The 23020-nt window shown below is 58.5% G+C and overlaps 1 protein-coding gene across 3 annotated transcripts; it reads left to right on the top strand.

The window, feature by feature from the left end:
* The first annotated feature begins 188 nt into the window (after nt 1-188).
* Nucleotides 189-22711, top strand: POLD1 (DNA polymerase delta 1, catalytic subunit). Of its 3 annotated transcripts, none has more exons than XM_017661578.3 (27): nt 189-308; nt 7824-8026; nt 8398-8511; nt 10195-10341; nt 10422-10547; nt 10618-10786; nt 10870-10951; nt 11023-11152; nt 11640-11806; nt 12122-12226; nt 13589-13729; nt 13805-13915; nt 14301-14492; nt 14647-14735; nt 14811-14927; nt 15087-15200; nt 15536-15683; nt 18316-18411; nt 18510-18647; nt 19564-19739; nt 20030-20182; nt 20311-20413; nt 21098-21230; nt 21311-21424; nt 21792-21844; nt 21915-22012; nt 22525-22711. In XM_017661578.3, the coding sequence occupies exons 2-27, from the start codon at nt 7825-7827 to the stop codon at nt 22628-22630; spliced, it is 3324 nt and encodes a 1107-aa protein (XP_017517067.3). In that variant the 5' UTR covers nt 189-308; nt 7824; the 3' UTR covers nt 22631-22711. The 3 variants fall into 3 exon arrangements, with proteins under 3 accessions (XP_017517067.3, XP_073081937.1, XP_073081938.1); XM_073225836.1 differs by having other exon boundaries at nt 14596-14735; XM_073225837.1 differs by lacking the exons at nt 21311-21424; nt 21792-21844; nt 21915-22012; nt 22525-22711 and having other exon boundaries at nt 14596-14735; nt 20853-21228.
* The last annotated feature ends 309 nt before the right edge of the window (nt 22712-23020 follow it).

Below are 23020 nucleotides of genomic sequence, written 5' to 3'. Positions count from 1 at the left end.
GCAGCAGCCGGGCCGTGGATGACAAGGGAAGCGGAGGTTGTGCGTGTAGCGCCCCCTAGTCGAGCGCGAGGCCGCAACACCTCCTCAAGGAGAGGGCGAGTCTTTAGGTCAACGTCATAAGGGGCGGGGCTTGGCGAGAATTTGTAAGCAATGAGGGCACATCCTGTTGGAGGGAGGGGGCGTGGTCTCTCCCTATTTGGGGCGGAGGGGCGTGGCCCGACAGGGCGCTTGGTGTCTCTGGGCCTGCGCGCGCGGGAGTCAGGGGTCACGGCGGCGTAGGCTGTGGCGGGAAACGCTGTTTGAAGCAGGTGAGTAAAGGGAGAGGGGCGAATCGCAGGGTACTTGGCCTGGCAGGGAACGGGGTTGAGGAGCCGGGCACTGAGAGAAGGCTGAGAGGGCTGCCGCGGGGCGTGGCAGCGGAAGGGGTCCCCTTGGCCCGCGGGCGCGTGGTAGTGGGGCAGGGGCCAGTGGTCTCGGCGCGTGAGCGGGCGCGCAGGAAGAGGAAGCCGGGGGGCCCCCTCGACGAGTAGGGGGCGCATGCGCTGGGCCCCCGGCCGCGGGGGCGAGGGAACACGCATCCTGGAAGGGCTTTGGGGCGAAGGATCCCGGAGGCATTGGGGGACCGAATGGTGCACGTGCAGGCATTGTGTCACCCTTAATGACTAAATATTGAGTACTCTGTGCCTGGCACTGTTCCAGAAGCAGGAGCTAGAGCCCGAAGAAGTCAGAGACGGCCCCTGCCTCAGGAGGACTGTAGGCAAGAGAGAGATAAGGATAAAGCAATGCTTTCAGGGGGTGATCCCTTATACTAAGTGAAGTTAAACAAGGTAGCTTACTTTTTTAGCTGGACTGGTCAGAGTCTCCTCTTTGGGGAGGTGACAGTTGAGAGAAGAAAGATCTGGGCAGAAGCATCCATAAAGTGCAAAGGCCCTGAGGTAGAAAGGAGCTTTGCTTATTTGTAGCTGGAACAGGAGAGGTTGGAGACCAGATCCTGTAGGGCCTTGTAAACCTCGGTGTGGGGTTTGGCATTTATTCCAGGTTCCACAGGGAGCTATGGGAGCCTTTGAGCAATGGAACATGATCCCAAAACCTTCCTGGCTGCTGAATTAAGAAAGGACTGTAGCAGGAGCAAGAGTGGAAGGAGAGAGACCAGTTAGGCAAGAGGGGATAGTGGTTGATGAGCCTGCAGTGCAGTCAGGCTCTGGTTGTCTTTGGGGTTTGAGCCAGCAGGACATGGGGGTGTAGGGAAGAGGAGCGCGGGCTGATGGGGGTTTGCTGTTTGAGCAACAGGCTGGCTGGAGAAGACTGAGGCCGAGCATGGTGGGAATACACTCTGAGGGCAGAGCTTACATGACTTCCAGAACCTGCGGTTGCCTCGTTTCTCCTCTGCCTTCCTGCACGGCGCACCCAGGCCTCTTGTCCCCGAGAGGGGTTCCTTCCCCACGCAGGGCCTCGCCGGGCCGCCCTCCTCCCGCAGTGCCCTTCAGGCTGTCGGTTGGCTGCTCTGTGGCCGGCCCCTGACTGGGCCCTGGGGAGCCGACGATCATTCGGTCTGATCAGGAAGGACAGGAGGTCCCAGCCTAGAGTGCTCTGGGCGCTAACGAGAGAAGCAGCCGAGGGCTCAGGGAAGACTCCTGGGGTTGGTGACATTCAGAGGACTCTGCATGGACACGGCTCGAAGTGGCCTGCATTACAGACACTCTGCTGAGTGGTGCTGGGGACCCTGACCCCAGTTCTTGAGGGGCTCACAGCCTGAAGCAGGCATGGCTCAGGATGCCCACATGAAATATGGCTGTGGGAGCCCTGAGGGGCAGGCGATTAGCCTGGAGGGGTTGAACTGGAGCCGAGTCTCTGTGTCTCTGGGGATGAGAAGGATTTCACCCAGCACACACATCCCAAGGCCAGGGCCTGCCCCGGGCGATGCAGGGGACCCAGAGCAGTGTCAGGCCCAGGTGGTCCCCTGTCTGTGATAAGGGCAGTGAGAGCCCGGGAGGCCCAAGGAGGGGACAAGGCCAAAGCATGCAAGTGTGGTTTCCTAGGGGGTAAGAGTGGACAGTTAGGTTGGTCATTTTTAGTCTATGCCCTCAGCAGGTACGTGTGAGCCAGGATATGGGGGTGAGCAGGCAGACAGGTCCGTCTTCAGTCTGCCTCCCATGCTGGGCAGAAGGGAATTCACTCCTGTATCTCGCTGGCAGTCTGGAGTTAACAGCGGGGCTCTGGAGCCAGCCTACCTGGGCTTGAACCTTCTGAACCAGCTGTGCCACTTCCGGCAGGTAGCTTCACCTCTCTGGGCCTCAGTTCAGGCACTGCATTGGCTGGTGCTAGCTAGCAGCACCTGCCTCAGAAGTTTCTGTGAAGATTCCTTGAGGTCTTTCATTCATTCTTTGCTCAGAAGGTGTTTATTGAGCACATCCTCTGCCCCAGGCACTCCTCTGGGTGCATTAGATATAGCAGGAAACAAGAAAAAATCCCTGCTCTCACAGAACTCCCATCCTTCTGGGGATAGAGAGTGAACAAGATAAAAAAGCAGTGGTTCTCAGACTTGAGCTACATTGGAACCTCTGGAGGGCTTGTTACCATTCAGATTGTGCCCCCCATCCCCCACCCCACAAAAGAGCCTGATGCAGGAGGTCTGGGGTGAGGCCTGAGAATTACCATTCAACAGGTTCCCACCCGAAGCTCAAGCTGAAGGTCCAGGGACTGACTGCACTTTGAGAACTAAGAACAGATAGAGTGCACCAGACAGTGATGAGCAAGCATTGAGAAAAAGAGCAGGGGAAGGGGTCAGAGCATGTCAGGATGGGACAGTGGGACTGCCCTTTTAAACAGATCTCCCTGAGAAGGTGGCATTTAAGGAAAGACCTGACGGGGGCAGGGCTGTGAGCCATGGGGACGTCCAGACAGGGCAGTGGGAACAGCCTGTGCAAAGGTGCTGAGGTAGGACGAAGCCTAGAGTGTTTAAGGACCAGCCAGGAGACAAATGAGCAAGGGAGAAGGCAGGGGGTGGGGTCTGAAAGGCAGGGTCTTGTGGGCCAAAATGAGACTTATTTAAAACTGCAGGAGGTGGGAGCCAGGGGTGGGCTCTGTGCAGAGGAGGGACGGGATGGTCTGATGTATTTGTACAGGATCCCTCTGGTTGCTGTATGGAGAATACACTGAACGGGGCAGGGTGGAATAGGGGAGACCTGGGTGGTGGGGAGGCCATTCATTCACCAAGGGATTCTTCTTGGGCACCCTGTGAGCCGGGCACTCACCTCTGCCATACTTCAGGAAACAAAACAGACTGCTCCCTGCCTGCGCTGAGCTCATGTCCAGCAGGGGGAGACAGACAGACAGCAATGCGCAAAATGAAGTGGGGACCAGTCTTAGGGAGCCAGAGGGACCAGGCTGGGAGCGCAGCTGCGACTGGTGGGACTCAGGAGTGCTGGGAGGCAGGGCTGGCAGGATTTGCAGGTGGAGCGCCTGGTCTGGGGGGAAAGAGAAGCAGGGGTGGCCCCAGGGTTGTTAGCCCGATGGTCGCTGCTGTTTACTGAGTCGGGGGGACCTTGGGGTGCTGGGGGCAGGTCTGTGGGGAGATCAGGAGTGTGGTTTTATAATCTGCCTGAAGAGACATCTCTTCGGTTGGGCAGTTGGATCTGTCAGCTTGGAACCTGGGGAGAGGTCAGAGCCGGAGCCCCGAGACGAGAGTGGCCAGTGTGCAGATGGCGTCAAGGCTGTGAGACTGGGGAGATGGACTGAGGACGAGGGAGTAAGCGGCAGAGAGGAACCAGTGGCTGGCCTACCAAGGGCTCTCAGCCTGTTACGGCTGCAGTCTGTTGTCACTGAAGGGTCGACAAAGGAGAGAGCGCAGCGTTTGCCAAGCTCCTGGCCATGTCAGGACAACCAAGATGGGATATACGGCCCCGTTCTCGTGCTGCCTTGCCTGGCTGCACGGTGAGGACCCCGCCTGGGATGGGGACCTAGTGCAGAAGCCACTAGCTTTTGCTCCTGGTGACACCTCCCCGCCCACTGCAGCCCCCTGGCCACAGTGCATTGCCCAGGGCAGCCAGTCCGCCCTTCTGCCTCCCGCTGCCAGGCCAGGTCTGACCACTCCCTAGGTTCCTGTAAGCCCCTTAGCTTCTTCCTCTGCCCCACCCAGTCTCTCCCTGCATCTCCTGCTTCTTGCGTGGCTGGAGCAAAGGCCTCCAAGCTTTCCCCTTCCTGTGAGATAAGCCGTATGTGTACATGGTTCACATTCAAAAGGCACAAAAGGACAGTTGATTCTTTCCTATAGAAAACTTGTGTGTGCACGGTCAGAGCAGCAGTATTCATAATAACCAGGGGGTGCAAATAAGCCTTGTGTTCACTGGTGGATGAAGGATAAGCACAATGTGAAGCAGCTGTTCAGTGTGACACATTTGGGCATAAAAAGGTTGCTTCGGGCTGGGGCACGATGGGCTGAATGGGGGTATGGGGAGTTAAAGGGAACAGGGTTTCTTTTGGGGGGATGGAAGTGTTCTAAAGCAGTGGTGGTCCACAGGTCTGAGTATGCTAAACACCATGAACTATACACTTGAAATGCGTGAAGCGTGTGGTATGTGAGTCATATCTCACTAAAACTGTCTGCCACCCCATTCCCCTAGGAAACCAGTTACTGCTTTATTGTCTGTTCTTCCAGAATTATGCATTAAAAGCATACATGTTCATGCATACTCTCCCACCCCCACCTTGTAAAAATATTTTTGTGTGTATTTCCTTCCAACTTTTTATTTAAAAGCTTGCAAACCTGCAGAGAAGTTGCAAGACAAGTCCAGTAAACACCCGGGTGCCCTTGCCTGGATTCACCAGTTGGTAATACGCTGCTTTGTTTGCTTTATCTAGACCCACGTACACACACTTTTTTTCCTTTTTTGGCTGAACTGTTTGCCAGTTGTAGCCGTCGTGATATTTTGCCTCCAAATTCCAGCAGGTATCTCTTAAGAAGAGCGATGGCTGCCTGTCTAACTACAGTATAATCATCATAATCAGGCCATTTAACATGAGATGATACTATGATCTCAGAGGACCCTTACTCAATTTACCCAGTTGTCCCACTAATATCCTTCATAGCTGTTTTTGATTTTTCCGTCCAAGATCCAGTCTGAGACATACTTTGCGTTTAGTTGTCATGACTACTGAGTCTCAGTTTCCTGGCCTTTTTACCCTTTTCACGACATTGATGTTTTAGAAAACTCCAGACCAGTGGTATTATGGGCTGCTCTTTACTTTGGTCTTATTGTTACCTAAAGACTAGAATCAGGGTGAATGTTTTCTTAGCCTATTTTTTTTTTTAATACAAGCATAGAGTGAACTATTCTGCACCTTGCTTTCTGCCTAACAATGGGTCTTTGAGAGCTCTCCATAGCAGTACGTAGTGATCTTCCTCATTCTATTATACAGCTGCATAATATTCCGTGGCACAGAATTACTGTAATTTATTTAAACAGTCCACCAGGGGAGGGCATTTAGGTAGTTTCCAGCCTTTTGTGATGACAAACAATGCTGCCGGAAATAACCTTGCAAATGCAGTTTTCCACTTGTGATAGTGTATCTGCAGCATAAAACCCTAGATGTGGAATTGCAGCCTTCCAACCTTTATGTTTCCAGTTGAGGTGTAATTTACATGTAGTGAAATGCACAGGTTCTCCAGTGGACAGTTGGATGTTGGGTACATTTCCATCACCCCAGAAAAGTCCCTCCTGTCCCTTCCCAGTTAGTTTCTCCCACCCCGTGACAGCCATAGCCTAATACCTAGCACCATAGATTAGTTTAGTCTTATTCTAGACCTTTGTGTCAATGGCACTGTATAGTATATATTCTCTCTTTTTAAATTGAGGTGGAATGAACCATTTTAAAGCATTCAGCTCAGTGCCAGTTAGTACATTCGCATTGCTGTGCAGCCACCATCTCTTATCTAGACTCAGAACGTTCTCGGCTTTCCAAGAGGAGACCCCATGGACCCATTTAGCAGCCCTACTCCCCATTCCCTCAGTATGTACTCATGTGTCTAGCTTCTTTTGTGCAGTGTGTTTTTGAGGTTCATCCATCCTGTGCATGTATCAGTAGCTGCATCCATTTGAATGATGAGAAATGTTCTGTGTATAGCACCTCCAAAACATTGGCCAAACATGTCCCAGATCAGTTCAAATTTTTCCTGTGCTGTATTTGTTAAGGTTCTCGGCTAAGCTGCCGAGACCCCAAAACACACTGGCCCAGGCCAAGACACAAGTTCATTTCTTCACATAACACACCAAAGGTTGGCAGTTGTGCTCCAGAAGGTTGTTCAGGGACCCGGATTACTTCCATCTTGTAGCTCTGCGTTCCCTGGAATGTTACCCTTGTCCCTGTGGTCAAGGATGGTTCCCCACCATATCCCTGCTGCAGTCGTGGGGAAAGGGGGAAGAGGCGGGAGGGCGGGTTTCCTGTTAAAACTGTCCTGGAAGCTTCACCCCTCACGGTTATTCCCGTTCCAAGTGAGCGAACTCGGTCATGTGAGCACCCCAGCAGTGTGCACTGGGAAGTGTAGTCTGGAGCTGGGCCGCCTGTGGCAAGGAGTCAGTTGCAAGAAGGTTGAAGTGGAGACTATCGGATATAAGGGGATAGTTATGGGATCCAGAGGTGTTCGGCTGACCTGTCCTGGGATCTGCTCTAAGTTCCCATAATTCCCTCTGTCGTGGCCTGGACACTGAGAGGCATGTACCTTTTTAGAACTTTTTGTTTTTAATAATTTCAAACTGTTAGGAAGGTTGGAAGAATAAAATACAAAGGACACCTGTATACCCTTTACCCAGATTCACCTGTTTAAAAATGTTCCCCTATTAATGTACTTTCTTACCAATATATCTTGTCAAAATATGCCCCCAAATAAATGTTATACATTGCAATTAAGACAATATATAAACCTATATAAATGATAATCTATTTGTTTTTTTTGTTTTATTTACTACTTTAGTTCCTGGGTGTTAGGGGGCAGGAAACTATAAAGGGCGTTTTAGGGACAATTGGAGAAATTGGGAGGTGGACTTTATTTTACGTTACTGTTGAGTCAACGTTAAAGGTCCTGGATGGTACCGTGCCTCTTTAAGAGAATGTCCTTATTCTTCAGTGACACATACTGAAGTAGGTGGAGGTCAAGGGGAAACAGTTCAGGAAAATAAATCATATGAAGTGTGCATGTTTTATGGGGGGATGAGGAAGGAAATGTGGCAGCCTGTTGGCAGATGGGGAATCTGGGTGAAGTGTATACAGGAGTTCTACCAGTTTTGAAAATCATTTCAAAATAAGAAGGACTTTTTTTGTTTTGTTTTTAAGAGGGATGAGAAGCCTCTGAAGTATTCTGAGCCGGGAAGGGACTTGATCAGATTGCTTGTTAGGGCCCTTCCAGACACCCAACACAGCAACTGGCCTGAAGGAGGTGCTTCCCCATTGTTTGTTGAATGAGGGCTGGGGCCGGTGGGCAAGGGTATCAAGGATAGAGGCTTATGGGAAAGAAGGGGATGTGCTTGGACCACATCTGTGATGGGGAGAGAATAGAGGTGGGACAGACAGCAAGGGGTCTGCAAGGGCAAACAGACAGGTAAAAGCATTTGGAGGGGAAAGGGTTAGACTGATGGGGAGTGGGATGTAATTGTATCAGCCAGTGGTTATTGAGCATCTGGGATGTGCCAGCGCCCCGGGAGCCTGCAGGTGGAAAGTCCTGTTGCCCTTCAGACACTCCAGAGAATGAAAAGGCTTACAGTCATGGTGGGTGCACGGGAGGCCACGGAGAGGCCAGGAACCTCACCCGGCCCCAACTTGCCCCGCAGGATGGATGGTAAGCGGCGGCCAGGCCCAGGGCCTGGTGTGCCCGCAAAGCGGGCCCGTGGGGGCCTCTGGGATGAGGATGAGGCCCCTTGGCCATCCCAGTTCGAGGAGGAGCTGGCGCTGATGGAGGAGATGGAGGCGGAGCACAGGCTGCAGGAACAGGATGAGGAGGAGCTGCAGCCAGCCCTGGAGGGGGCTGTGGACGGTAAGGCCTTGCGGGGGAACCGCCATCTACCCCCAGCCGTCCTGCCTTGGAACTGAGAGCCAACCCCAGAGCTGACCTGTAACCTCTGACACTTAGCCTCTGGCCCACTTAGTGCTCCATATGGGGCTGACCTTTGGCACCCCTACCAGTATGCCACCAGTTAGTTACCTGCAGCTTTTCTGACCTTGACCCTTGACCCTGCAATCTCAGTTTCCTTATCAATTCAGACCACCAGCTCCACCTGAATTTCCTTTTGCAAATTGAATGCCCCCCACCCCCACCCCGAGGGATGCTGGGTTGGGCTGGGAGGACAGTTACTCATTTCTGAGGGAGGACCATGACCCCATGCAGCCCTGTTCCTCTCCACCCAGGTCAGTTATCCACAACAGCCATAGACGCCCGCTGGCTTCGGCCCTCCCCGCCCCTCCTGGACCCTCAGACACAGCCCCTCATTTTCCAGCAGTTGGAGATCGACCATTATGTGGGTGAGTTTGTGGAATGGAGGCCCTGTGAATGGGAGATGGGGTCCTGGGCTTGGGTGGTGGCAGGGCTGGGGTTGCCCAGATGAGCTGGAGGGGTGAGCAGAGAGCACAGGTGTCCAGTAGGGCTTCCTGGAGGAGGGGAGTATTTTCCAGCTGAGGCCTGAAGGTGAAAAGAGCTGACTCCTTGCAGAGAGGAGAGACAGACCTGTGGTCTGATACCTACCCACCCACCCACCCACTTAGTCAGGAACAGGGTACTTCACTGAGCTGGCCCTGTTCCAGGCAGACTGGGTCCCTGCTCTCAGAGGCTCCCATTCTAGGAGAGGCAGAATAAAAAAGGAACCAGACCATCAGGTGGCAGTCCTGGAAGGTCTCTCAGAGGTGACAGGGACCCATGGGGATACCCGGGGAGGAGGGAGTCTGGGCAGAGGGTCCCCGGGAGGGGGCAGGTCTGGGATGTCTCAGGAACAGCAAGGAGCCCAGTGTAGTGGGAGCGAGGGGCAAACGTGTCAGCAGGGGAGTCTTTGGCAATGGAGAAACCTGCTCCAGTCTGCATACAAGACCCCGTGGGAAGAGAATGAAAAGGGGGGGAACAGATGCAAACCATATACCTAACTGGGGTCCAGTACTGTGAAAACAGCACCCAGACCTCAGCAGTCAAGCAAGCCTGCTCCCAGGTGGACAAAAAGCTTAAACAGACAGTTGGCTAGAGGATATGCGCCCGTGAGATGATGCATGGTGTCATTAGCTACCAGGGAAATGCAAGTCACAGCCGCAGTGAGACACGACACCGTCCTGCTAGAGCCAGAGTGAAATGCACTGACCACAGCCCGCGTCCTGCTGCTGGGGGCACCGTGTGTGCGTCCTCCTGGGACGCAGCCTGGGAACCGTTCTCCCAGAGATCAACCTACTCCTTTTTATTCTTCATTGGCGGTCTGGTTGTTTTTTCCCCCAGCTTTATTGAGATGTAAGAGTTACCTCTGCTCTTATCATAGCACCCAACAATTCCTCCCCTAGAGGACAAAGCCTAGGTTCAGAGAAAACCTGCCCACAGAGGCCGGTAGCAGCTCTTGTCCACCCCAGCCTGGGAACAGCCCCGCTGGTCAGCGGCGGGGGAGTGGATAAGCCACCGGCGGTTTGTCCACACCACACAGCGCTTCTCCACGGCAAGGAGGCCTGACCACCACAGGCGTCATGCTCAGTGCGGGAAGCCAGGCCCAAAGCTTACAGCCCATTGGTCCATTTATCCGGACTCTGGAAAAGAGACATTAGAAGACCGGAGTACCAGGGCTGGGGTGGGGCAGGTGTGATTGGCTGTCCTGATGGTCGTGGTGGTTCCGTGTCTATGCGTGCGTTAAAGTTCATGACAGTGTACACACCTGAGGTTGATTTTACTTTTTGAAAGGAAATTTTTTTGTCTGCAAAAAAAGGCGAGGTCTCCCTGTAGTTGTGCTGTAGGAAGTGGACTGACGGGGGAAACGGGAATCAGCGGGAAGGCAGGGGCTGGCCTCCAGCCGGAGCTGAAATAGGGCGGAGGGGACGGCGTGGAAGGCCGGCCGCACTGGTGGAGGCGCCCCGAGCTGCGGGAATGGGCTGGACGCCCTGTGCCCAGCACAGGAGGGGCCTGGGAAGGCGAACCCTCGAGGAATCCGAGAGGGAGCCCCGGCCTTCCCGTCACCCCCCCAGGTCCCGCACAGCCCCTGCCGGGAGCGCCCGCGCCGTCCTGCAGCTCCACGCCTGTGCTCCGTGCCTTTGGGGTCACCGACGAGGGCGTGTCTGTGTGCTGCCACATCCATGGCTTTTCGCCCTACTTCTACACTCCGGCACCGCCTGGTGAGAGGGCCCGACCCAGAGGTGCCCTGCGCGCCCCGCCCGGACCCCGCTGTGTCTCTGACCGGCCCTCCCACACCCAGGTTTCGGGCCCGAGCACCTGAGCGGCCTGCAGCAGGAGCTGAACGCGGCCATCGGCCGGGACCAGCGCGGGGGCAAGGAGCTGTCGGGGCCCGCCGTGCTGGCTGTGGAGCTGTGCTCCCGGGAGAGTGAGTGCCGCCCCTGGGGCCCAGCCGGCGGGGGTCCTTCTGGGCCGGTGCCAGCCTCTTCTGTTCGTAGGCATGTTTGGGTACCACGGGCACGGCCCCTCCCCGTTTCTACGCATCACGCTGGCGCTGCCCCGCCTCGTGGCCCCCGCCCGCCGCCTCCTGGAGCAGGGCATCCGCCTGGCAGGCCTGGGCACCCCTAGCTTCGCACCCTATGAGGCCAACGTTGATTTTGAGATCCGGTATGGCCCCCACCTCGCTTCTACAACCTTTACCCCCACTGGCTCCCATCGGCCTCTGCCCAGTGATCCTCGTGCCTCTCCAGGTTCATGGTGGACGCAGACATCGTCGGCTGCAACTGGCTGGAACTCCCAGCTGGAAAATATGTCCTGCGGCTGGAGGGGAAGGTTCGGGGCTCCCATGGGGCGGGCGGTGTGAAGCTGGGACCTTGCGGCTGCTGACACGGTCCACCCCACAGGCCACGCTGTGTCAGCTGGAGGTGGATGTGCTGTGGTCGGATGTGGTCAGTCACCCACCGGAGGGGCCATGGCAGCGGATAGCACCCCTGCGCGTGCTCAGCTTCGACATCGAGTGTGCTGGCCGCAAAGGTCTGTCCCCGGGGCCTGGGTCTCCTCCCTCCCTCCCTCTGGACATTAGTGACCTGCCAGTTTTGCTCTGGGAGTCCCTAAACCTCTTGAGTTCACTGAGGGAGGAGGGCGTAAACACACAAGTGGGCAGATTTTATTAAGACTGGTGCAGGAGGGCAGTGGTGGAGTGACCAAGCAGCCTCAGACAGGTGGGCACGGAAGGCTTCGGGGTAAGAAGGAAGACCTGTGAATAGGGATGGGCTGGGAGAGAGAAGGGCTAGTGCAAAGGCCCTGGGGCAGGATCCTCCCAGTCTCGTGGGGCTCCAGGAGGGCTGCCAGGAGATGACAGCAGAGGGGGAGCGAGGGTAGGGTGTTCAGGGTTGACAGGTGGTGGGGACCGAGAGACGTGGACGGGCTGGGGGAGGTTTGGAGGTACAGCCACCCTAATGTGTCACTGGGGAGAGGCAGGAGTCAGGCACCTTCACCCACCTCCTCCCTCCCTGCACAGGCATCTTCCCTGAGCCCGAACGGGACCCTGTGATCCAGATCTGCTCGCTGGGCCTGCGCTGGGGCGAGCCGGAGCCCTTCCTGCGCCTGGCCCTCACCCTGCAGCCCTGTGCCCCCATCCTGGGAGCCACGGTGCAGAGCTACGAGCGGGAGGAAGAGCTGCTCCAGGTGGCTCTCCCTCTGCAGCCCGCCGTTTTCCTCAGAGCCCCCAGCCCCGCCCTGCATCCCAGGCACGAGGCCATTTCCTGAGCCTTCCTGGGCATGAGCCCTGGATGCTGGGACGCCATGTCCACAGGGTCAGAGCTCTTCACATTGAAGGGTGGACATCTCCCCTCTGGGTTCCGTATTACTTTCGGAAGCACCTGCCTGGCCTTTCTGCTGTGGGCAGGAGGTCCTAGGGCTGTTCTTGGCTTCCAGAACATTCCAGGAGTGGGGGGATCCGTGCCAGGGGATGAGCAGGGTGACCCTGTCTCACACTCCTAGGCCTGGTCGATCTTTATCCGCACCATGGACCCTGACGTGATCACCGGCTACAACATCCAGAACTTTGACCTTCCATACCTCATCTCCCGGGCCCAGACCCTCAAGGTAGGGCAGGTGGGTTGGGGAGGCTTGCCCTCAGACAGCCCCCTGTGGGGACTCAGGGTGTGCAGGGTGCTTAGAGTGCAGATGGTTCATCTGTCGTACCTGCAGCCCACCGCCCCCAGCAGCTCCAAAGACATCCTCCAAAACCCAGTTCTGGCCCCATGCTTGTCCTGCTCAAAGTCCAGAAGGTCACTGTGCCTTTTGCAAGAGGCAAAGAGGGTATTTATGGTTATATAAGAAAAGGCTCATTATTCAGAATATAGAGTGAAGTGTGCAGGGGTCAATGTCTTGTCTTCTAGATTTTAAAATATGTTGGCAAAAAATAGGAAAAAGGGGATTCCTGGAAGGAGATGTCAAAGTCTTGATGCCTATTGAATCTGGGAGGGGGTGGGGGCGGGGGGGTGTTAGTTGCTCGGGCCACTGTGACGAAGCACCGTGGACAGTATCGTCCCAGGCTGGAGGCTGGGAGTTGAGGTTAAGGTGTCGTAGGGGTGGTTCTTTCTGAGGCCTCCTAGCTTCTCACACATTTCCTGGGTGGAGGTAGCAGTCCCCTGACTTCACCTCTCTCCTCTCTGTACATTTCTCTGTGCTCAAATGTCCCCTTTTCCTAACGACACAGTCATATTGGATCAGGACCCACCCCAATGACCCCATCTTCTCTTGACCACCTGCACAGACCCTATTTCCAAACAAAGTCACATTCTGAGGGTTAAGACTTCAGCAGTTTCAGGGGGAATTACAACTCAGCTCATAATGGGTATATCATATTATTTTCTTCCTTTTCTATATGTTTAGCCAATTTTGGAATGAAAAAAAAAAAAATTTCACAACCCCCAACAGCTCCAGGGAGAAGTCTGCCCCCATCAACCTGGTGTTTATACCCTGTCCCCACCCAGGCGTCCCTTCCACCTGGTCCCTTCTGCTTCACCATCTCCAGCGCAGACACCTCTCCTGACCCAGGCTTGCACGCACACCGGGCTCACCCCCAGGCTCCCACCCATGCCTCCACTGCCTCCCCACTGATCACAGCACCATCCCCAAACCTGTCTTTCTCTGGCTCTCCACCTGGGTGCAGCCCTGGCCACTGGGTGCCATGCTTGCTCCTTAGCCCTACAGCCGTCAGGCCCCAATTCCTGGCTGCCATCTCCCCTCCAGGCCATGCCCACCAGCCCTGAGGGTCTTTGCACCGGGGCTGTGCTACACCTGGCTCCCAGCCCACCCAGGGCTCCAGCAGGAAAAGAGCTGCCTTGTGTATGGGGGTCCAGTGGTCCGGCCTCTGTTTCTCTGGCACAGCTCTGGGGGTGCCGGGTCAGGGCCAACCATTCCCCCCGCAGCCCTCACTATGCCCCCGTGCTGTGCCCCCAGGTGCATGCTTTCCCCTTCCTGGGCCGTGTGTCCAGCCTCCGCTCCAACATCCGGGACTCGTCCTTCCAGTCAAAGCAGACTGGTCGGCGGGACAGCAAGGTGGTCAGCATGGTGGGCCGCGTGCAGATGGACATGCTGCAGGTATGGCCTGGTGGGGGGTCTCTGCCCTCGTGGGGCCACCACTGGGGGCCCGTGCCCACCCTCTCCCCGTCCCAGGTGCTGCTGCGGGAGTACAAGCTCCGGTCCTACACGCTCAATGCCGTGAGCTTCCACTTCCTGGGCGAGCAGAAGGAGGACGTGCAGCATAGCATTATCACGGACCTACAGGTGCTGCCTGGCCTGCCCTCTGACCCCACCTCCTGCCTGGACTCTCATCGCACCGTCTCTCCTACTCCTGGGACCTCAGCCTCCCATCTACCTTCCTGACCTTGGACTTCAACCTCCCACCTGTTCTCCTTACCTTTACCTTAATCTGCCCCTGACCTCTGACTTCTGACCTTACCCTGCCATGTGACTCCATATTCCTGCTCACTCACATGACCTCTGCACTATAGCCTTTACTCTGCTCCCCCGCCCCAACCCCTAGTCCACACCAGCCCTTAAGACTGCCCCCTGATCCCTCTGGCCCTGACCTCCCCTGACCCACACCCTCCCCGACCCCTGAGCCCCCACAGCCACCTCCCACCCCCGACATCACTGTGCCTGTCCCCAGAACGGGAACGACCAGACACGCCGCCGCCTGGCCGTGTACTGCCTCAAGGACGCCTTCCTGCCACTGCGGCTGCTGGAGCGGCTCATGGTGCTGGTGAACGCCATGGAGATGGCGCGCGTCACCGGCGTGCCCCTTGGCTACCTCCTCAGCCGCGGCCAGCAGGTCAAGGTCGTGTCTCAGCTGCTACGGCAGGTCAGTGGGCAGAGCCAAGGGCACCACCCCGCGCCGGTCATCCACTGCAGCCCCTCCTGGGCCGAGCCCCCCAGCGCTCTTCCCCTCCCCACTCCCTCTTCAGTACGCGGCCCTGCCCTTGCCCACCCTCCACGGCCCACCTTCCCCCTCCCAGGCTATGCGCGAGGGGCTGCTGATGCCTGTGGTGAAGACGGAGGGCGGCGAGGACTACACGGGGGCCACAGTCATCGAGCCCCTCAAAGGGTGAGGCCCCACGGCTGGGCGGGGCTGGCACAGAGGCCGGTGAGCTCCCGGCCCTGACCTCCTCCACCCGCCCAGGTACTATGATGTCCCCATCGCCACCCTGGACTTCTCCTCACTGTACCCGTCCATCATGATGGCCCACAACCTGTGCTACACCACACTCCTGCGACCCGGGGCTGCCCAGAAGCTGGGGTATGGTGCCTGCCTTTGGCATGTGTACCCTAAGACCCACGTAGGGGCCTGCCTCCGGTGGAGCAAGGCTGAGGACCCAGAAAAAGTGGGAAGGGGTGGGGGGCTGGAGGAGGAGGAGATGGGGAGACTGGGCGTCACCCTCCCCATCCACCAACCCAGCCTGACCGAGGACCAGTTCATCAGGACACCCACAGGGGACGAGTTTGTGAAGATGTCGGTGCGGAAGGGACTACTGCCCCAGATCCTGGAGAACCTGCTCAGCGCCCGGAAGAGGTGGGCTCTGCAGCCGCCAGCCCCCACCTCCCGCCAGGCCCTGCTCAGAGCTCAGACTTGCCCAGGCCCCTTGGTGATTCCTGTCCCTTGAGGGTCACCCCAGGGCTCTGGGCTGCACTTAACTGCAACTATATGTAAATTGGAACAAGACATTCCCTTCAGGCAGCTCCCATTTTCTCCCTCTGCCCAGTGCATCTGTGCAGTGCACAGCATGCACAACTGTATATGCACCCTTTCTAGAAGGGCACCCTGACCAGTGCCTAGGCCTCGGCCTCTTGTCTCTCCCTGAGGTCTAGGACGCTGCCTGAGTGGCCTTTGCTCCCCACCCCTCCCAGGGCCAAGGCTGAGCTGGCCAAGGAGACAGACCCCCTGCGGCGGCAGGTCTTGGATGGGCGGCAGCTGGCGCTGAAAGTGAGTGCCAACTCCGTGTATGGCTTCACTGGTGCCCAGGTGGGCAAGCTGCCGTGCCTGGAGATCTCACAGGTGAGTGCCCAGTCCCACAGTGGGCAGGTTAGGGGGTGGACAGAACCACTCTGGGAGAAGCAGGGTTCAGTGTGGTGCTATAGCACCAGCAGAAGTCAGGGCCCAGATTGCCCCAAACCGCCAGCCTTTAAGAAGGGATGCTTGAGTGAGTGGTTCATTCATTTGTTCAACAAATGCTTGCTGCACATCCGACGTGGGTCAGGCCCTATTCTCTGCGGGTCCAGCAGGTGACAGAGCGGACATGAGGTCCTGACCTCGTGCAGTGTCCAGCCTAGGGGGCACACCGATGGTGATGGTGTGGAGGAAGGCCGTTGGTGCTGAGGCTCTGCAGACATACAAGCAGTGGAGGGACGGAGCAGTGGGCGGGCAGGGCGGGATGGGCAGAGGCCGAGGGGCACGCGGGAGGGCAGTGGTTCTGCTCATCCATTCTGTCCGTCACACAGCAACCCTGACACACCCACGTCCTTGGCAGTCTGCACCCAGGCCGCCTCCTGCCCTGGTCATGTATGGGGTGGGAGGCAGAGGGCAGACTCCCTCCCTCCTACGGACAGGCCGCCCACCCAGGGCTGGGCCACCCAGCAGCACGGTCAGACTCTGGCCCCGATGTACTGTGTGTCCCCGGTCACTGTTGGGGCAGGCACGGGGCCCTCCCTCCTACCCTGGGCCGGAGGACCCCAGTGAGGACGCCTGGTGGGCACTTGGTCAGGTCTCTGCTCACGGAGGGCATGCGGGCAGAAAAGCCTGCACACGCCTCCTGCCTACCGCAGCCCCCTAGGCCTCTCGACCCGAGGCAGCTCCATGGCCTGGGCAGAAAAACAGAGCCATGGCGAGACCACAGAGGGCTGAGCCCCTGGTTCTGCCAGCCTGCGATCAGTGCCTCGGTTCAGGGCCTGAGGAGGGCCTACAGTGGCTGGCCTCTCGGGCCCCTTCCCCCGGCGTGTGGGTTCCAGCTCACAACACGCTCGATTCCCTCCAGCCCTGGACATGGTGTCAGACCTCTTTTGGCTTTGGATGGAAGACTTGGAAGAATTGCCAGTGGGGGGCCTTCTGGTGGGAGGGGCACGTGTACACACACACACCTACTTGGAACTTGGGGGCCCCCAACACTGCCCTTAGACCCACTGACTTAGTGGAAGGACTCAGAGAACTCAGAAAAGCTGTTACCCTCATGGCTGTGATTTAATACAGTGTAAAGATAGGGATTAAAATCAGCCAAGGGGAGAGGCACGTGGGGCAGGGTCCAGGAAACGCCAGACGTGGAGCTTCTAGTTGTTTCTCCCAGCGACTTGAGTGGACGATGTTTTATTCTCCTGGCACCGGTGTGTGACAACGGGCACAGAGTATCACCAGCCACGGAAGCTCACCCAAGCCTTGGTGTCCTAAGTTTTTATTGAGGGTGGGCCACGTAGGCGTGGAGCGCCCGTGACTGACCTTAGTCAGTCTCCAGCCCCTCCAGGGGTCAAGCTGGGAGCACGTGGTCCAGGGCCTCACCATGTAAAGCATGTTAACATGAACTACCTGGTGTGGCCCAAGGTCCCAGGTGAGCAAGGACACTGCTGTCAGGCAGGACATGCCAAGGACTTTGACATTCCCTCCCAGGACCCAGCCAGAAGCCAGGCCACACTTGGGCAAGGTTAATCCCTTACTGCAGGCCCCCCATACCTCTTGTTGGCCTTGCATCATCCCTGGGGGTCTCCCCGCACCTCCTTGGTGGACAGGAGTGGATGTTTGACCATCAGGCTCCAGCCCCTGGGGGAGGCCAGGCCAGGGGGATGCAGCTCACTAGGGCTGCCACCTCCAGCCTCGTCTGTGTCTTCCCTCTAGCCCCTTCCCCCTGTCTCTCTGTTAAGACTCTGTTTCTTGGCCTCTCTCCTTATTTCTGTTTCTTAAGCTTATGGGACAGAGGTTTGGAATAATAAAATGAATAGTGAGTCATCCCAGGAAAAGATGAGGAAGGGAAGAAAACGCAACACTGGACAGGTCGAACAAATAGAAGCAGGTAGTAAAGTGGTAGGTTTAAGCACGGACAGAAACAGTAATTACGCTAAATGTAAGTGGCATAAATGCTGGAGTTAGGAGACATGTTCTGACTGGACCCGAACAGAAAGAGGAAGGGGTTACACCCGTGTCTTCTGGTGTATGCCCCCGACTCCGCGGGCCTCCGTCGCCTGCTGGCAAGGAATGTCTTCTCCATGGGGCTGCTCCAACCCCTCCCCTGGGGGCATTTGACAATTTGTAGGGTCATTTCTGGTTGCCCAAGGATGGGAGGGTGGCACTGCTGGTTTGTAGGGAGGGTGCCAGGAAATGTCAGTGACCCTGCACCACAGAGCTACCCGTAATGTCACCGGATGTCGCAGCACCTCCGTGGAGAGAGATACTGAGCCGTGGCCTTCTCTGGCTCCAGCCTGTCCACCATTTGTGGCGCTCTGTGCGTCCTGGGCCGGGGCTACCCTTCTTCCAACAGATCATTCAGGAGCAGTGTAGGGGCCCTCTTTCACAGACTTGGAAACTGAGGCCCAGAGTAGTCGAGTGGCTCATCCAAGCCCAGGCCCCCAGGAGCAGCGGAGGCGGGACCCTGAGCCGGTGTTCACTGCAGACAGCCCCTCACTCTGTGTGACTGTCTCCCCGGCAGAGCGTCACTGGGTTCGGGCGCCAGATGATTGAGAAAACAAAGCAACTGGTGGAGTCCAAGTACACAGTGGAGAATGGCTACAGTACCAGTGCCAAGGTCAGGGCCACCCTGCCTGCCTCCCTGAGATGGACCTGGGGCGGGTGGGGGCCAGCCCATGGCTCCCTGTGCCTCCTGGTCACACACCCCTCCCCCAGGTGGTGTACGGTGACACTGACTCAGTCATGTGCCGATTTGGTGTCTCTTCTGTGGCCGAGGCGATGGCCCTGGGACGGGAGGCTGCAGACTGGGTGTCAGGTCACTTCCCCCCACCCATCCGGCTCGAGTTTGAGAAGGTAAGTAGGGATCCCCAGTGCTGAGAGTTGGGCACATGTGGATCTTGCCAGTTTCAGGGGGTCTCTGATTCCCAGGGTACCTGCAGACTTTAAGAGTGCATTCATGTGGGGTTCCCCAAGTATGTCAGGGGAACCAGTATATCTGGGGAACCCTGAGGTTGCCCAGGGTCGCTCCACATTGGGGTACCCTGATCTGCTTATTCTGCATATTCCAGGTTCAGGTTCATAAGCCCCAGTTTCTAGGTATTGTGCTAGATTCTCTGGATTCTCCCAGTTTGAGGCCTTGGTTTGAAATCTCCAAAGTCTTGCGTGTTGCTATGCAGGACACTGGCTGCTTCTGGAAAACCCTGTCGATCTTGGAGCATCGCTGGGTTTGGTCCTGGGTGGCAGGAACCACGACAGGGACAAATCCTAGATTGGGGAGCCATTGTCCAGAGCTCCCCAGCTTCTAGCCTGTGCCGGTCTGGCTCTGGGGAAACTTGCACATATTTTAGCCGCAAGGTGCAAAGCTGGGGCAGGCCATGGGGCGCACCTGTTCTCAGATTTGTAGCCTCCCAGTTGGGGGAAGTCCCCGCCTCAGCGCACACTCCCAGGCCTTCCTTACTCTCCGTTCTCTGAGGGGAGGGGGTGCTGCCTCGTACCCCCCCCCATGCGCTCCAGGTCTGTCATAGCCTCAGATTTGGGGCCCCCCCCCCAAGCTTCATCCTGCATCTGGGTCTCGTGTTTTAGGGCCCGTCTCTAGGTGTGTCCCAGTCCCTGTTTCTGACTCGGGAGCTCTGGCACGGAGGCCCGCGGAATGCTGAGGGGGTCCCGGGCTCCCTGTCACCTCTGTCAGTGTCCCAGCCCCGTGTGGAGGGAACAGCCCTGTCCTGCTTCTGGGACAGCCTCGGGGCTTTCAGCCACGGGTTCCCGCCAGGTCTACCTCCCCTACCTGCTCATCAGCAAGAAGCGCTACGCCGGCCTGCTCTTTTCCTCCCGGCCAGATGCCCACGACCGCATGGACTGCAAGGGCCTGGAGGCTGTGCGCAGGGACAACTGCCCCCTAGTGGCCAACCTCGTCACCGCCTCGCTGCGCCGGCTGCTCATCGACCGGTGTGTGGGACCCTCCACCCAGAACTGGAGCCCCGGCCCTCCTCCCCGCCGGGAGCCCTGGCCCCCAGCCCTTCCTCCCTTGGGGACACAGGTGTCAGGCCCGGCTCTTCCTCCATGGTGAGCTGTGGAAAGACGGGGGTTGGACAGCTGTGGGCTCAAGCCCCACCCCTGCTGCTTTGCGCCTGTGGCCAGGCAGGGCCCCTCCCCACCCCGGCCTCAGCCCCCAGAGTGCATCCTGGTCCCCAGCCTGGGGAGGTGCCAGTCGGAACACCCTAGTCTCGGCCTTGTAGCGATCCTGAGGGCGCCGTGGCCCACGCAAAGGACATCATCTCGGACCTGCTGTGCAACCGCATCGACATCTCCCAGCTGGTCATCACCAAGGAGCTGACGCGCGCGGCCGCCGACTACTCCGGCAAGCAGGCCCACGTGGAGCTGGCCGAGAGGTCTGCCGGCACGGGGCCGGGACTGGGGACTGTCCAGAAATAGCCCTTCTGCCAGCTGGGCCCGCCACTTCCTACACCCCTGCCATCCCACCTGCTCTCACCCACCCGCCACCCTGGTCTCCCCACAGGATGAGGAAGCGGGACCCCGGGAGTGCGCCCAGCCTGGGCGACCGTGTCCCCTACGTGATCATTGGTGCCGCCAAGGGCGTGGCTGCCTACATGAAGTCCGAGGTCAGGCCCACCTGGGCTGCCCGCGCCCGCCCAGCTCTCCCCAGCTCTCACTTCTGCTTTCCAGGCTGGGCGGGGAGGTGGTTGTCTGTGGGCCCCACGGGACCCTGAGAACCGCCCCCAACACACCCCTGGGAGTTGGCTTCGAGTTGCTTTGCTCCCAGGCCTCCCTGCGCCCTCTGGAGGCCCCCGTTATTCCCACCGCTCCCTCAGTGCCCCTGCAGGTGGGGCCAGCCTCACAGTGCGTGCAGCATCTCCTGGTCTCTCCATCTCTGCGTCTGCCTGTCTCTTTCTGTCTCCTTGGCCCTTGCCTTCCAACCTATGGTTTCCTCGGGTTCCTGGCCTCCCAGATGTCCCGTGACCTCTGGCCCCCATGACCCTTCCTCAGCCCCCATTTCCTGTCCTCCCTTCTCATATCCCAATTTTCATCCTTCCACTCCAGCTCCCGTCCACCTTCCCAGCCCCTTGCTGTGAACTTGACCCCTCCCTGGTGACCAGACGGCCCTCGCCCATGGACCCCAGCACAAATGCCCTGCAGGGCAGCCTCTGTGCCTGGTGACTCGTACAGTGCTGCCCCCATTCGTGACCAGAAGACCCCCGCAGAGACTCCTAGAGCTCTTCACTCACACTCTGTGCTGTTGACCCCTGGCCCCCGAGTGTGACCCTGCCTGGCCACTCTGCCCACAGGACCCCCTCTTCGTGCTGGAGCACAGCCTGCCCATTGACACACAGTACTACCTGGAGCAGCAGCTCGCCAAGCCGCTCCTGCGCATCTTCGAGCCCATCCTGGGCGAGGGTCGTGCGGAGGCTGTGCTGCTGCGTACGGGGGACACCTGGGGGAGGGGGGCGACCCTTGGGCTGGAGGAGGGCTCTGGGCCCACCACCTGCCCTTGCCTGCAGGGGGGGACCACACCCGCTGCAAGACGGTGCTCACGGGCAAGGTGGGCGGCCTTCTGGCCTTTGCCAAGCGCCACAGCTGCTGCATTGGCTGCCGCACTGTCCTCAGCCACCAGGGTGAGTGCTGTCCCCGCCCTTGGTCCTGGCCTGACCCCAGACCTGCCCTTGGCCCAGACCCCAGACCTGGCCCCGCCCTCCACCCACCCCTGCCTTTACCTGAGTCCCCAGCACCCGCCCCTCAAGCTGGTGCTGCTGCCCAGATAGGCCCTGGCCCCCAAGCGGGGGCCTCCAGTCTGCAGGCACCCCAGTGAGGGTCCTGGGCCCCCCACCTCGGGAGTTCCCCGGGGAGTTTTCCCCACACACTCGCTCCCTTGTTCTCTGTCTCCGGGGACTTTCAGAAGCCGGGATGGGCAGCGGGCGGAGAAGGGGCAGAGATGGGGTGGCCTGGCCCCAGCTCCCCTGTGCTGACCCGCCCCCCTCCCAGGAGCCGTGTGCAAGTTCTGCCAGCCCCGGGAGTCTGAGCTGTACCAGAAGGAGGTGAGGGGACAGGGGTGGGGGTGGCGGGGTGGACAGTGGTGAGGAGCCAGCTCAACCCCTCCATCCCCAGGTGTCCCACCTGAACGCCCTGGAGGAGCGCTTCTCACGTCTCTGGACTCAGTGCCAGCGCTGTCAGGGCAGCCTGCACGAGGACGTCATCTGCACCAGGTACTCACCACCCACCATCATCGCCCTGGCCTGCCCGAGTCCCGCCAGGCCCCGGAGGCCTGTGGACCAGAGCCCCAGGGTCTCTGGAGCCCCCCACCCACGTCCCCCTCTGGCTGTGGGTTCTTAGTGCCCCTGGATGTCCTGGCCAGTGCCATCTTGGCCTTCCTAGGGGTGGGGGCAAGCTGGGCACCCGGTATCTGCCTGGGAAATGGCCAGACTTCACTCACGTGTGCATGCGGGCGGACACACACACACACACACGCCCTGGCCCCTCACCCAGGGCGGGGCCGGGCTTTCCCCAGGGAACAGGTGGGCGGGGTGGGTTCCCACGCCAGGTGACAGGTGATATACGGCTGGTGGCCCATGCCCGCTGAGCAAACAGCCTGTCACGGGAGGGGGTTGGGTGGGCAGCAGGCAGGAGCCAAAGTCCTGGGAACAGCCCCTAACCCATCCCTGAGCTGGGTCTCCTCCCTGACCCCGACCTCTCCGGCCGACCCTGACCCCACCCGCAGCCGGGACTGCCCCATCTTCTACATGCGGAAGAAGGTGCGGAAAGACCTAGAGGACCAGGAGCAGCTTCTGAGACGCTTCGGACCCCCTGGCCCTGAGGCCTGGTGACCTCTGACCTCGGTGGACTTCCTGTGAAGGCCTAAGGGTGTGAGACTGATGGAGAATTAATAAAGTTCAAGCCTTTTGTTACCTGGCGCTGTGTGGTGTCTGGCCCCCCAGATGAGGCCCCCTCTCATAAACCCTGGCCAAGGTCATCTCCACTCGTGGGATCCCCTGATCCCCCGGAGTCCCCCACTGAACCTCTTCACCCCCCTTGCAAGGCCCCCTGGCTCCCACGTTGGCGGGCCTGCCTGCTTCAGTCTCCCCCGTGAGCCCACCCTCAAGGCCCTGAGTGAACATCCCACAAGCCCCTTTCCCCCTGGGGTGCCCCGCCCTCCAGGGGCTGACCTGTTTCCTCCAGGCTTGGGGCAGCCCCGGGCGTGGAGGCTCCCACCCCCT

Source organism: Manis javanica, chromosome 17, assembly GCF_040802235.1.
Source record: "Manis javanica isolate MJ-LG chromosome 17, MJ_LKY, whole genome shotgun sequence".
In the NCBI taxonomy this organism is placed as follows: Eukaryota; Metazoa; Chordata; class Mammalia; order Pholidota; family Manidae; genus Manis; species Manis javanica.
Note: the sequence above shows the minus strand (reverse complement) of the source record. Positions and strands in the feature narration are given on the sequence as shown.